The sequence below is a fragment of the Habropoda laboriosa genome, unplaced genomic scaffold (assembly GCF_001263275.1).
Source record: "Habropoda laboriosa isolate 0110345459 unplaced genomic scaffold, ASM126327v1 scaffold145, whole genome shotgun sequence".
NCBI classification, from domain to species: domain Eukaryota; kingdom Metazoa; phylum Arthropoda; class Insecta; order Hymenoptera; family Apidae; genus Habropoda; species Habropoda laboriosa.
Window position 1 is genome coordinate 182,276 of NW_017100307.1, and position 15,762 is coordinate 198,037.

Consider the following 15,762-nt stretch of genomic DNA (forward strand, 5'->3'; position numbering starts at 1 on the left):
TAATACCGAAGGCTTTCTCGAACCGTTCCACAGAATAATTCTCGCCGAATCATCATCCCCTTTCCCAGTTTTCCACCACCCCTTACAAAATCGTTCGTTTCTAATTGTATCATTTCACAGGTTTATTTACGAGCTTCGGACTTTGCCAATAAATTGTTGTTATTGTTATCATCCCGATCGGTATCTAATTTTGATAAATGCGCTCGAGGGATACGCGAGAAAATACCGTAATCGATTCGCCAGCTCGGAGGACGAGGGAGGGAGGAGAAAACTCGAATTCGCCCGTTTGCTAATCTCGATACGGAGGAGAGACCCTTGAATAATGCTCGCATACGTTGAAACGCTTAAAACAAACCTCTCCAGCTATGGCACTTGAGTATCGTTCCACGCTTTCGAGCTGCCGCTTTTCCACGGTGATTAATAGACGCGATATAATTCGTTCTCCTCTCTTCTCTCTCTCTCTCTCCTCTCCTCCTCTCTTGGGTTTCGCGAGCCGAGGTGAGCATCGGCGTTTGGTATTTCCACTTCGTCGTCGTCGTTGTCGCCCATCGGTGAAAGGGAACTTTTGGAATTGGAGAAACCGGGGGGAAAATGTTTCGGTTACTCCTCTTACTAGCATAGAGAGTGTATGTCTGTCTGTCTCTCGGTTGGCGAACAGAACGGATACGTTGGTTCAATGGTATTACAGTGCTGTGTTTCGCGTCTTTAAAGTACAATGAGAGTGTACCGTAAGCGATGCTTTGTCCTCCCCGCGTTGTGCAGCTATCTCGCGCACGTGTGAGCTATGCATTATTGATGCAGCCCGCCACTTGCTCTCCGTAACGACTCTCGCGGCGGTTCTTTTCTCTTTTTTTCTATTCCCCGGAGGGACGAGCAGAAATTGGTCCTCGGAGCATCTCGAGATTATTCAGCGACCTTACGAGCCAGCTCGTCGTCGTCGTCGTTACCTTCAACTGTTCGTCAAGGCACGCCCAATTAGAGTTCGCGCGTGAAAAGAAGAAACGTCGTGGAATGAGTGAGGGAGCGAGGCTGATTTCGCCATCCCCCGCGCGTAATTTGCACGCCGCCGAAGAGTGTATACGCGTACAATTAACGCGACCCTGGTGATGAATTATGTTTTTCTAAGGACGGTTTAGTTCTAGTTATCGTGAGACTGTGATATAACGACAGCCGACTGTATAATTTGTTTTACATTGGAGGAAAGTAACGTCGTATAGACACCATCATCGAGAACGACGGGATAATAAAGATGAAAGCTGATGCATAGAACAGAACACACTGGCTTCGTGTCTAATCGATATTCCCAAAATATATATCCTCCCTCGAACCTGTTACTTGTTTCCTCCTCTCTCTATTTCCCCAATGTGCCCGTAACGCGAATATGAATACACGCGTGGCTTTTTTATGCGAAAGTTCGCGATACACGTCGTCATCGGATCGATCATCGGCTATTTACGGTTGCTCGCGTAGAAACGTGGAAATGCTCGAAGGTGTAACGGTACAACTGCAGTACACGCTTAACTTTTTCCGGAGTATAATGCAGCAATTCAACGTGCTGCGTTTCGAGAACGCAAAGTGATTCGGTTTTTCTTTTTTAATCGATCGGTCGATCGACTCGCCGTCCAAGTTGATTTACTAGAGTACTTTTATAGAACTGATGCTAAAAAAGCAATAACGTAATTAATAGAATTGGTTTTTTGTGGTATTTATGACGAAGGATTGTTGTTTTGGTTGAATCGTCACAGTTTACTCGACTGTAGGAACTTATGTTGGCATTACGTTTTACCAACAAATACGCTACCCCGTTTTAGCTACAGTTCTTTACCGACTACTGGTCGTGTAGAGTGAAGCATTGTGATTCGGTACTTACCTGAATGGAAGAACGCCGTCGAGAGCCTGGGAGACCGTAGGAGGCGAAGCTAGAGCGAATCCTCGTCCAAGCAACGTCGAGTGCACGGAGAAAATCCTCTTTGCAGTTTCTTGCATCAATTCCAAATCCTCTTCTACTTCTTCGTCTGGAATCACATAGTCGTGCTCCGTTAAATACCGTGATTATTATTAGACGTGGGTGAATATTTTGGTGGTGAGTATTAAGCGTAAGGGAAACGAGGATTAATTCGAGGAGGAAAAAAAAGTAGAATTTACAATTCGGATGAATTAATACGTACTAGACACAGGCGGTAACGTAAGATTTCTCTTCATCAGACTCGCGGCACAGGCTCCGCCGAGGAATGATAATTCAATTTCTAAGTTTTTTAAACCGTTGCCCGATGTTATCCAATCGTATCCAATAACCAGACATTTAAACCCGTATGTAATTGCCCTGTCGTTTCTCATGTAATCCGAGGCGGTCTCCAGCGAGAATATAACTTCGTTTCCTGAGATAACACACAAGTCAGTCGATTGAAATGTTAAACACGCAGCTTAAATTTGTTCTGTAAAACAACGATTGCTTTTACCTGGTAACACGATCGCGTTCTGAGGCCACTGACTTTGTATGTTGCTCAATTTATGCAACACAGGACAGTACAAGGGTATATCCTCTGATTGTATGTTCACGAATGCTCTAAAAAATACGTGAAAACAGATAACTTTACGATATTTTCGGCTTGTGATATTTGAAGAAAAACGTAAACTAAGTCTACTTACCCCGTAATAGTAGGGGCAATTATATTTGGAATGTACAGTTGCAAATAATCCTCCGGCTGAGCCGTGCCGCAGTCTAGCGTGAATTCAATAGTTAACCACTTCACAGTTTCCGGAAAGCTGACTCTGTAGTGGGATACTGTAGCAGGTTTATACGGATGATCACTTTCTAACCACGTATAGTGATGACTAGTAGTAACGGGTGTAGAAACGTGAGTTTGAGCTTCAGGTTGTGAGATCGATTCGGAGCTTGTAGATAACAAATTAAGTGCCGCAACGTGGGGTAACATTTCTTGTATTAAAGTAAGAACGTGAACTCCACTCTGAGAAAAAGAGATAATTTATTAAAAACCAAACTACAAAATGATATATAAAAAAATTTAGGAATTTTGATCTTTACCCTAGGATCTGATGTAGCCAGGGGACTAATGTGTGCCATAACCAATGGTAAAAGAGTTGTCACGAATGTTGCATTACCGAGAACTTCAGTGGCTACTACTTCTTCCGCCCTTTCTCTCGCTAATGCGAAAATTTCATTGGACCTTTGAATAATCGTGGCTGTCATGGCAAGGGCACATTTTCTTGCCTGTACCTCGGCCATTGCTTTGCTCGTATGTTGACCGTCGGAATCTTGGGGGTTTGAATAATAAAGGATATGCGGTATTTGACCTCTGGTCTGTGTTGTACCTAAAGGAAAAAGCTTTATTATTACTCTTGGTAAAACAAAGCACGTGACGTGTTGTATTTAAAAATGTACCATTAAAGCTCAAGGAACAAGCCGTGAAAGTAAACGTAGTCCCGTCGGGTCCTTTAACTACACTCAAACCACCATCACCGTTATTCGTACGTCCTCCGCGGTTTCTCAATCTAATAGCATACTTTACATTTTCCTTAATGGGCACAGGTTTATCAAATTTTAATTCTACTATGTCGTTAACACAGTCATCTGGCCCGAAAGTGCCACGTGTAAAATCCAAACTACTCCAACGTTGAGTATGGGATGGATCATTCCCCGTGTTATTTTGCTATAAAATGTGGGATACAATAATGCTTAAAATCATACGACAACATGATAAAGCAATAATTTGTATATAAAAGTTTAGAATACTCACATCGTCTAGTAGTTCTAATTCGTAATCGTACATTCCAACACCTCCGTAAATGCCTACTCCGGCGATAACGATACCAGGTCTATCGACCGAAAAACAGATCGCATCGGGGGAACCATTACCGGTGTTCCACGATCTTGTTTGATACGCGCGGGTAAATCTCGAAGGTGTAGTATACATAAGTCTGCCGCAAGCAGCTTGAAGTTCATCTTCGTTGCCGCTAGATTGTGCCGCTAATTCAGCGATCACTCGTGCTAACAAATAACAACAATGAAGTACCAGTTCTGGCAGTGATTGAATCTTTTTTCTGCAAAGACTTTTCTTCACAGGGACTAGAATCAAATCTAACAATCTATCGAGGACATCGCGAAACGACCAGTTTAAAATCTCTTTGCCGGTACTTTCCACTTGAGACTTGTAACTGATCTGCTCGACTAAGATCGGGTATTGATGACTTTCGGTTGAATTTATCATCAACAAGCCAGTATTGTCAGAAGGACTGAGCTGTCGTTTCATGCTATCGCTACTATCCATGATATTATTTAAAATTGGAAATGTACACCGAAGACGAATAGTAGGATTGCACAGAGCAGCTACGACACCTGATAACAGTCGATCTTTTGTAGATCTTCCTTGTTCCTGTAAAATTATAGGATTTTTATATGGTACTTATATACGATTTTCAGTTTGTAAAATAAGAAAATACTTACTCTATCAATTTCTGATAGCAAATCACATAAGCACGACCACTTCAAATATGCTGTTGGATAAAATGCATGATAACAAGCTACAAATGTTCTATGACATTCGTCTAATATGCTACTTGTCATTTTACTGTTTATGGCACTAGGACCTAAATAAACGTATTTATTTATATTTCATTATAAAGAAGAAAAACAATTTTTTATATATAATACACTGTAGTGTGTGAAACCTTACTTTTACTCGTTCGCGTTTTTCCCTTGCATTTTGTATTTAATGGCACAGTATCGGACAAAATTTGATGCAATAACGCACGCACTTCGCCTATACATTCTGCTAGCCTTACAGATTCAGCTGGAGTTTTCTTTCCAACTGTAAATCATCGATTTTGCATTAAAGTAAAAAATAATACTTCATAAGAGAAATGCATTACTCACCTTGATTGGGATAAATTTCATTGGTATAAGTTCTAAGTAACCGCAAACTAGCTTTACTAATATAGACTAAACGTTCCACTTCAAGCAACGCGTGAGAAGATGTGGTATGCACCGTAGAATCATTTAATGCTGCTTTTAACGTATTCCAACTCCATTGAAGGAGAGATATTAGTGATTGAAAGCATTCCTGAAATGATAGTTTCATTTACACTTCCCTCGAACGAAATATCGGGAAAATAAATACTTACTTTACTGACTGTTCTGCTGAAATCTCTTTTCAAAACGTAAACCGGTTCAATTTGATCTCTTTGCCTATTAGGAGTTTGATTTTCGGGTGTAACTATTCGATATAATAATTGAGGAATTTGACCGGCATTCACATCTGTTCCATTGTTAGATCTTTTCGAAGATTTAAAATAAAACATAACTCTAGAAAACAAAACAAATAAAAATTATAACACAATACAATTTTTTATTGTTTTAAGTAGAAAAATTTAGTTTAACTACTAACTGGTCTTCCGCTGTGACCATTCCTTGACCACCAGATCCACAGTCACTGGAGGGGCCGCTAACTTTAGCCCATGCAATGTACCACCTATTTGCTTGTAAAGCAATTGGTTCATAAAATAAAATAGAATATTTTTGTCTGGGTCCACATTCATATGGTATTTCTTCTGATTCTGCTAAAAGCTCGCCATCATTTTCTTGATCCCCTCCATCCATTCCAATATCAAAAAGCTAAGATAACATTTAATATAACTCTCACCACAATTTTACATAATTTATTAACATTTAAATATATGATTAACACTTACTTTTATTTTTGCCGTATATTCTCCTCGTCCTCCAAATAACCCATATCCTCCCAATAAAATATCAGTGTCGGGCTTAAATCTAATAGCCTCGATTGAATGTGCAGAATACCCCCAACCACCACCAAGACCTGAAAATATATCGAATGTATATCGAAACAAATTGAAAACAAATATTCATTTTTTCTAATCATTTTTATACACACTTTCAAATCTATTAACTGTAACAAAATCTTCACGACTGTACACTTTGCCGTTTGTTGATTGATTGCATTCATTCTCTTCTACTATACACAAATTTTCATCTTGTGCTTGTGTAAGGGTGTCCAAACAACCCAATAAATGCATTGCAGCTTGAGCACGCGTTACAAAACAATTAGATACTACAGGCAGTGCTAAGCCCGGACTCAAAATGGATGCTTCCAAATCAGAAATTGTTCTAGCTTCCGTTGATATAATATTATATAAACTTATTTCACTACTCATAGGATTAAAAGTCCAAATCACATTATACAAAGGATCTAAACACGTTGCACAATTACTGAAATCAACTTGATCCATTCCACTGTAACTGTTACAAGTGCCATCTCTTTTGCTTATAACTAAACATTTGAAAGAATTTACGTGATCAGTTTGATGTGGAATTAAAACTGAAACAATTTTTTTATAATTAGGTATACTTCTTAATTCAATAATGGTGGAGCGATAATTTACAAAGAAGAACATACTTATGCAATTTTTATTTGCCATAACAGTACTCCTTGTTAAATTAATAGAATTTATTTCATCAATTTTGACATAAGTTTGATCTCCACTTGCACCGACCCATGTTGCTCGTCTACCCCATTGTGGACCAATATTTGGAACTAGATTTGGAAAACAATGCCGTGGCTGCGACCTATCAGAACGGCGACTAACTGGGGAAGTGGTGTTTGAAGGTTCATTCTGTCCATTCCACCAATTAATGCCCAATTGTCCTTTCTGTATTACAATAAACACATGTATTATATTATAATGTATTATAGTTTAAGTTCTACATATTTAAGCTCTGACAATGATACAAACTTGATAAGCTCCAAATGTAAACACTTCGCCTTTTGACGTAAGTACCACAGTATGATTACTTCCAGCGGCAACTTGCGTTGCGATTCCTTGCAATTTAACATGAACTGGTCCAGCATGCGCTATTGAATCTCCCACGCCTAACTGACCATATATGTTGCTCCCAAACGTATAAACTTCACCATTTTGTAAAAGTACCACTATATGTAACATAGTACAATTATTAAATGTCATCCTATAAATTTGTTAAAAAGGTATGAGAACAATTCTTCAATATTACCTGTATGATGTAAGCCACATGATACTTGAACTACAGGACTTTCACTAGGTATAGGAACTCTAGCTGGTGGTATGCTAGCAATTCTAGCAGCATCACCTCGTTCAATGTCACTTCCTCCAATACCTTCTTCACTTATCAAATTAGTAGCCAATCCTAATGCCATTTTCGCAGTAGTTTTTTGTATTACACTTGGTCCGGCTGTTTTACGTAAAATTTATAAAGTATTACAATTTAATTTAATCTTAAAATATACACAGTACATCTTTTTCACACAGGCATCTACTAATATTTTATTATTCGAACCTTTCATTTTCATTCCATACTTAGCGGTACTTGGGCCTGCCTTTGTCCTTTGTTTTTGCTTTATTTCCCCAAGACGTCTTTGTAAATATTCTCGAAAATTTGAACTTTTTCTACCTAGAGTATAACACAAACAATGTACAAAAAATTTCTTGTCAACGTTAATGTAAATAATTTAAGATTGAATTTTAATCATTAGCACCTCTCCTTGCACAGGTACGACAACATCCGCATTCTGCACAACCACTGTCACCTTTGCCACAGCCACATTCCCTGAAAACAAATATTTTAATTCCTTGTAATCTGTATATAATTTGGTATACTTACTGGCCTGGATTTCGATCTGGGCGTATACTACTTAAACAGGATATATTGTGGCCAGTGCATTCTCGGCATACTGTGCAAACCATACAAACACCGTGCTTCCATTGATGTAACCCTGGTGGACACATTCCTCTTGTTTCTTCCCAATCTTCAGTAGATTCCATACCATCTGAGTACACATGAAAGCATTAATTTTCCTTTCCTAATAAAAAAAAAAAAATTGTTCAAGTATTTCGTGTACCTTCTTCAGTTACTAGAAGTTCATCTTCTGCTGTACCCATTTCCACAGCAATAGCAGAGATATCTTTATTTATAGCACTATGAACTGTTGTAAAATCTCTACCACATTGTCCTTTATTGTTTATTCCAAATGTATACAAATGTCCTTTGTTAGTTAATGCCGCGGCATGGGCTTTTCCTAATGAAACATGAACAATACAAACTTCTCTCAGATCAGTAACCATTCCCGTGTCTGGATCGGTGTGCAAAGTATCTTTGCCAAATATTATCAAAGAACCCTCTTTTGTAACTAAAGCTATCGACCCATTATTACAAGCAGCATCCACAATAAAATGTCCTTCCACTTTTGTCATTTTTTTAGGTTTAACTGGCTTAGCTTGGCGCCTAACTTTATCTAAGAATTTCAAGAATATCACAGTTTAACAGAAGTATCGAAATATATTATCAATTTCATATTATCAACTAATAATATATTTACTATTATCACCATCTTCTCCACGTTTAGCAATACCAGCAAATAAAGCTGAACCATCATCCATAACCATTACAACATGTTGACCATCATGACCGGTTGCAAAATTTACGAGCCTTGGTCCTTTTCCAAGTGTTAGCTCTACCCATCTATTAGGCCTTGTGTTAGTTTTCATTCCAAGGGAAGTTCCTTTTCCACTGTACAGAATCTTTAAAATATAGTACATTTAAATATAAATTCATATTTTAATGAAAATTTCGGCGTATTAAGGAACAGCAAATTACGTACTTTTCCAGATACAGTTTTCAACAAAGCAAATTCTTTTCCTGCTGTAACTGAAGCAATTTCATCATCACAGCCCGGATTTAACGTGTGAGCAGTTTGTTCTTCATCAAAAGCAGCATATCCAAAAACATCTACACATTTTCTTGCTAATTTTAAGGGTAATTCTGATGCGACTGTAACTGGATTACTTAATGTATTTATTGTTCTGACTACAAAACCATCCTGTTGAAATTAATAGTATAAAATTTATATTATTTTCCTAATTATTATACATATTAACAGAACCGATTAAAGAATATAAACTGACATCTTTTCCTGCTGTTATCATTCCCAAACATTCACCGTCAGAAAACATAACAGAGGATGACCAATCGCGACCTTCTAAAACAGCAATTTCTGTGACAGCGAGGGTTTCCGCATCAATAATTAGTAGTTCACTCTGCTTTCTCGGTGTGTACTTAAAATACAATGTATTCTGAAAGAAAATAAGTATTAAAAGAATATTCATATGCTTATACATTAAAAAAATAAATTAAACTAACATTTGCATAACCAAGCCAACCCGTTTCCGTTGGGTGAAAGTCTGCCTTGTGAATATACATATGACCCCAAATGGTTCCACCATGACCACTACCAATCTTTAATAATCCTCTACTTGTATGCAGATACAGGTACTTTCCATCACTCACAAAACTTCGTCCATTTAATATTATATTATTTATCTCATTTGGTAACTTAAGCGTAGAAGTATAAATCTTAGCACATTTAGGAACTCCATATGTAATCCAGTCCGGCCGCACAAGTTTTCCAAGTAGAACAGCTTGTACACTTCTTTGTAAAGATGTTAATACACACGGCATCTATAAAAATATATATTATAATTTGCTAGTGCTCTGGGACACATGAGTAAAGCTGCTATTGCTGCTAATAAACGACCAGTATCACCTCTAACAACCACAAGACTTAATAAACATGCACAAGCAACTGCAGTCAAATGACTACCATCATTTGCAGCTGCTGATTCTGGGCCATGTGAAGTTGCAAGATCCAATAATAGGTCAAAAAGTGGATCTATAAAAAAATACAAATATATAAGAGTTACAAAAAGGTAACAATTTTATACATTGTAGACATTACCAATAACATCATCTGGTTCAGATTTCAGGCCTTCAGGAAGTTGTCCTTGTAATACATCCAGTAAAGCTGATAGTGCTTTTGTACATAAAATAGGTTCAATTGTTCTACTTTCTCTCATCAATGTGAAGACACTTCGTAAACCAATACCTACAATCTAAATATATTTGAATTTAAACATAATTCTTTTTATGTATTTAATATGTAATTTTGCTTCTTACCTTTGGTAAACTCTGTATAGTTGATATCCTATCTTCATCATCACTTTCTGAATCAATAGTTTCACTATGCTCCGGTGGAGGTGGAGAATTGCAATTTGATGCTCTATAAACTTCATTTGTTGTTCTAGCATACCTTTCCAAAATAGCATTTCTAACACTAGCAAATACAGCAAATGCAGAAGCATTGCAAAATAATTCTATTTCTGGTGGATTATTATAATTTACATCTCCATTTAAATCAATCTGTAAACATGGAATTTGTATACTAAATCAAATTATAAAAGAGAACTATGAACACAAAAAAAAAATCAATGATACCTTTTTTTTATCCCTCTTACGTATAGATTTATTTTTTTTACATTTTCTCCATTCTTCTTTATATCTAAAAAGTAAAATACATGGTCTAACATACAAAAATTTTATAAATAATGATAATAATGAAATTTTTTATGGTATTTAATATATTTGCATGTATAAAGGTCATTTTTGTAAAAATAAACATTTGAGAAAAATGTTAAATCTTTATTCTTTTCAATGAATAACTATAATTATATATTATCATAGATTCTCACGCTAAATTAACATAAATAATTAAAAGTAACAATCATAAATTATTTCGTAAGTAAATTTTTTTTACTCCATACGAGATCTGTCAAACTGACAATCTCTAAAGTATAGATCAGCTTTAATAAACAAACTATTTTAGGTTACTTTACACATCTAAGAAAATAATTGCATAATTTAGTAGCTCTACAATGTTAAATTACATATTCAATGGAAATAAGAACAAAGTTAACGGAACTTTTATTATAATTATTGAGTTCAATAAATGACAGATGAAGTCACCGCCAAAAGCATCAAGTAAACAAAGCTTGTAGGAGGTTATACACATTTCGCACCTCTGTACTTCTGCGATACTTTTAAAAAGGTCATAAAAACATTTCACGTAATTCTCCGGCTCGGGCAGCAACCTTTCGTGGTCCCCAGACACCATGTTGTGCACAAAATTTTCAACGTACGAATCACCAATTCATTTTCGTAATACTATTGATCGTTGACATTCTCTCGCCTTCCCCATGTGATTGCATCGCACGGTTTATAAAAAGGGTCATTCGACAATTTTTATCAAAGTATTTATTTATTCAACCTGCGATTTTAAATTCACATATGACAGACAATCTAGTAGCGTATTATTTTTATAATATTCAAAAACGGACAAAGATCCGCCTCCGATGTATGTTAAGAAATTCGTCTTGAAAGTACCAGACGGACCGCGACTGCTTTGCGATTTCGACTCTTCGATATATATTATCGTTTTAACGTAGATTATCCTTCGATATGGCGGCTATCCTTCAAATCAATTTTCTTGCATAGCTATGTTTTTATTAATTAAACATATTTGCTGAACACCGTATAGATCAAAGTACTTAAAAATCCTAACTTTTTACATTATTAGAGGTTTTACATTATAGAGTAAGACTTGCCGCAAGTTTCACATACATATTCTGAAATAAAGTACACTTTCACAACTTGTATTTATTCATTTTACAAATGCGAAATGGGCAAAAACAGTATCCTTAATAGTTGCTTTCGTCCCACTTCATATTTTTATTTCATAAAATCATTAAATTGTGGAAAGTATTTGTGTAAAATGTATTTGTTTAATTTAATATTCTTATTGATATAAACTAAAAACTTATACATTAAAAATTTATATACAAATTACTCTTATCGGTATTTTTTGAATATTACATATCTGTGAAATAGTCGTATTGTTTAATTTTAATAATAATTACGTATATCGTATACAAAATCTGTACTATATGAAATTGAATAAAAATATCATAATATTTTCGACAATGTTGTGTAACTAAAAAATACGTTACAAAATAGTTATCGCTTGCAACGTTAATTAAATGAACGTTAAGAAGATATTCTGACGTAAAAAGACTTATCACATATAAGATTTAGAATTGATCACCCACGTAAAAGATAGTATAGTGTGCGTATCCTGTTATGCTGAGATTACTGTTTTGAAGATTATTGAGAACATAACCTAAGAAATACAATTTCCAGAGTGCAATATCGTATAAAAATTTATTTTATTGCAAAATAAACAAGATAAATATGATTTTCTACATTGCCCTACAACGTAGATAACGGAGGAAAGGTGATAAAGAACTGAATAGCTTCCCTCTATTTCGATAAAAACATAACCAAATGACAGCTCTCAAGCAAGTATGTAACATTTACACATATTACAAGATAAGTTTTTTTAAACAATTATTATTAAATTTTTGCACTTTCAGATAGACTATCTTAACAAATATATAATTATAATTCTAAGCTGATTTTTGCTTATTATAAATTCCTGTTGAAATTGCATTTATCTATGTATTTAAAAAGAATGACAAGAGAAACAAATAAGAATGTGAACAAATGTTTTGGTTAGTTGTAATGAAGGGACATGGTTTTTATGATATATTTTTAGTATGTATTGCTACAAAATTTAGTATTTATATGTTTGCATACTTGTAACAATTTATATGTCATAGACATTACTTTTTTAAAAAGACATTACTTTTAGTTACATTGGATACAACAGTTAGAGACACACATGTCTCTTGATTGTGTAAATATCACTTAGATAATATATGTGGTAGAATATCTTTAAGAGTACCATTATAAACTTGTGGGAATGGGCAATTGCTTGTGTAACGATCCACTAGATGAAATTGATGTGTTTCAAGTACCAAATCATGCAGAGACTGAAAATACTGTATTTCCAGAATCAAGTGTAGGTACAGTTGCATCTGGAGAAGTGTCTTCTAGCACTTTTAAATTTCCAACTTCAGCAAATATTGATAAATTAGTACTTGAAACTCTTGGAGTTATTGGTTTTCTTGTTGATAAGTATGTACAACAAATCATAAATAGTTTTAAATATATAACAAAATATTATTAGTATATTTATTTATTAATAATTTATATGCATATTTAGTGAGCAAGAGCCTCCACCTGCAATGTTAAAATTACATGCAATTGCTGATAAAGAAGATGGCTGGATACAAGTTGTTAGTTCAATGGTTAATGTTATTCCTATGCATAACCCATTAGGTCCTTCTGTTATTACTCTTTTATTAGATGATTGTCCATTACCTTCAAAGGTATACTTGTATTGCTATATGTTGTATATTACATGATAGAGCATTGTTACATTTGTCTTAATTTTTTAGGAATCAGTTCTAAGATTGTCACATATGTTTCAATTATCTCAAAAACTTGGAAATGTACAGACCAGTGCAACTCAACAGCGTAACATCTGTGTTGTATTGGGTTGCATAGCAGAAAAGCTAGCTGGTCCAAGTAGTATTGCTATATTATCTGATGCAACTTTGGATTATCTTATTTCAAATCTAGTAAATATAACCAATTTTACCTAAATAATTATAGAGAAAAATGTATCCTCTGATGACTTTTATTTGTAATTTACATATCATTTCAGAAAGAAGATATTGACCCTTATGTGGTATTATATTCATTAATAGCTTTGGAAAAATTTGCGCAAACAAGTGAGCATTAATTACAATACTCTATGCGAACATTAATTTGTTTGATTAAAACAAATTATTTATATTTATTTTATCAGGTGAGAATAAGATCACTATCAAAAAACGTTTAATGGCAGAAAAACCGAATCCGCTATTAGAATTGGAAAAATGGGCAACAGAAAATCATTATGTACGTCGTCAAGTAGGCTTTTGCGCGCGATGGTGTTTAGATAACTTATGTAAGTGTTAAAAAGATCAAGCCACGCATTGTAAAATATAAGAAAAAATAGCTAGATAGAGACACATATATTTTTTTCATTATTCTAGTTTTAATGGAAGGTAGGAAGTATTCTCATGATTCAGTTGATACAACTGGTATTAATGTAATGTTAAACACAAAGGATGTAAGTGAGTACCTGAAAATATCACCTAATGGTTTGGAAGTAAGTTTTAGAAAGTTTATTACTATATGGAAGAACAGTTATATACTAAAATTTAATTACTGTATATATCGTGATTTTAGGCTCGATGTGATGCATATTCATTTGAAAGCGTAAGATGCACGTTTCAAGTAGATTCAGGAATTTGGTACTATGAAACACTTGTCATAACTACGGGCGTAATGCAAATAGGATGGGCTACAAAGGATAGCACATTTTTAAATCATGTAAACACTTATATCTGTACTATAATGTACATGATTAAAATATGCAAATTAGTTTTGCTTATTTGCTTGTTTCACTTTAGGAAGGGTATGGTATAGGTGATGATGAATATTCCTTGTCCTATGATGGTTGTCGTAGATTAATCTGGTACAATGCAAAAAGTGAAAAATATCATGAAAGACCATGTTGGAAAGCTGGTGACATTTTAGGTTGTTTATTAGACTTGAAAAAATTAGAAATAATATTTTCTATAAATGGTGTACCACTCAAACCATGTGTTCAACTTTTTAAAAAAGTGCGGTATGTATACCTTTATCTGTATACCACGATATATCCTAATCAGACATTTATTTAATGTAAAATATTTAAAATTGTGCTAGGTCTGGATTTTTTGCGGCAGCTAGTTTCATGTCATTCCAGCAATGTCTTTTTAATTTCGGGAATATACCTTTCAAGTATCCTCCTACTGATCGCGAATATCAGAAGTTTAACGATTATGCTACTTTGAAGCCTGAGGATAAGGTTGTGCTTCCTAAACACATATATTTAGCTCAACTGAGAAAGCTTAGTGTTAGAGAAGATTCATGTACATTGTGTTTTGACCAAAGAGCTTCAGTAAGATTGCTACCATGCAATCACAGGTAATACGAATAAATTATCTTATTAACCAGGTATATATTGAATATCAAGTAAAAAAAATGAATATTTTTTCAGAGGATTCTGCCAAACGTGTTCGAATCAGCTGGTAGAGTGTCCAATGTGCAGAGCTACAATTAAAGAAGTAGCTACCGATAACACATGACACCACAAAAGCACACCAGCATTTCTTAATACTCTTTCACTACTTTTCTCATATTACACTATTCTCAGGAACTGTCGCAAATAATCACAATTGCAACGTCGTCTGTAATACATGTTGGATATGGTTATAATATTTTATGCATTTCCTTTCTTACAATACAGTATTTTAAATCAAGAGAAGAACTACAAATCAGTTGCAGAAAGCAGAATCGTATTTAAATGCATCACACCCTTAAGACACATCATTGTGAACGTTACATTCAAATATGTAGATATAATACACAAATGATTATGCTATAAATTCGAATTACAGAGGAATATCACGTTACATCTACCGGCTGTGCAAATTACTTTCCCTAGGTTTTTGCCTAAATACATTTTTCACGTAATTAGATATCTAAAGTAAAACAATGGAAAAAATTTAAATATTTTTTTTACACTATAGACATTGAGAAAAAACTAATATATGCAATTTACATTTGAATTGCTACCAATGTATTTTGTACATTTCCAATATAATATTTGTGACTGGTTCACAAATATGTAGACACTATTTTGTCCATGAACTTGAAGTTCTTCTCTCTTAAATTAATGAAAGTCTGCATTACTTGTACTTGTCAATGGTGACAAGCAAGTAATTGAATTTGCGCTATAATGTAAGATTGATTTTAGGGAACTGTAAAATATCGATATCTTGTAGCATATATTGAAAAAGTATATA

At 34.7% G+C, this 15,762-nt stretch overlaps 2 protein-coding genes across 2 annotated transcripts; one reads left to right on the forward strand and one right to left on the reverse strand.

Moving 5' to 3' along the window:
* Window positions 1-1,866: 1,866 nt before the first annotated feature.
* On the reverse strand, window positions 1,867-11,086 carry LOC108574062 (E3 ubiquitin-protein ligase MYCBP2-like). Its single transcript, XM_017936573.1, is given in 30 exon segments — window positions 1,867-2,015; window positions 2,169-2,378; window positions 2,460-2,566; window positions 2,650-2,969; window positions 3,047-3,333; window positions 3,404-3,671; window positions 3,759-4,394; window positions 4,466-4,608; window positions 4,695-4,829; window positions 4,895-5,081; window positions 5,143-5,323; window positions 5,406-5,632; window positions 5,710-5,837; window positions 5,913-6,356; window positions 6,435-6,687; window positions 6,772-6,968; window positions 7,049-7,246; window positions 7,322-7,465; window positions 7,551-7,621; window positions 7,676-7,841; window positions 7,914-8,306; window positions 8,391-8,592; window positions 8,673-8,891; window positions 8,977-9,144; window positions 9,212-9,529; window positions 9,532-9,740; window positions 9,807-9,960; window positions 10,025-10,267; window positions 10,343-10,406; window positions 10,924-11,086. Coding segments are annotated over 30 exon segments (6,516 nt in total). The 5' UTR covers window positions 11,019-11,086.
* Window positions 11,087-12,722: 1,636 nt separating this feature from the next.
* Window positions 12,723-15,374, forward strand: LOC108574070 (RING finger and SPRY domain-containing protein 1-like). The gene is made up of 10 exons (XM_017936581.1): window positions 12,723-12,937; window positions 13,026-13,191; window positions 13,261-13,443; window positions 13,530-13,596; window positions 13,674-13,814; window positions 13,903-14,018; window positions 14,099-14,242; window positions 14,323-14,540; window positions 14,621-14,881; window positions 14,955-15,374. Exons 1-10 carry the CDS (start codon window positions 12,723-12,725, stop codon window positions 15,040-15,042), a joined length of 1,599 nt encoding a protein of 532 aa, XP_017792070.1. The 3' UTR covers window positions 15,043-15,374.
* Window positions 15,375-15,762: the final 388 nt, after the last annotated feature.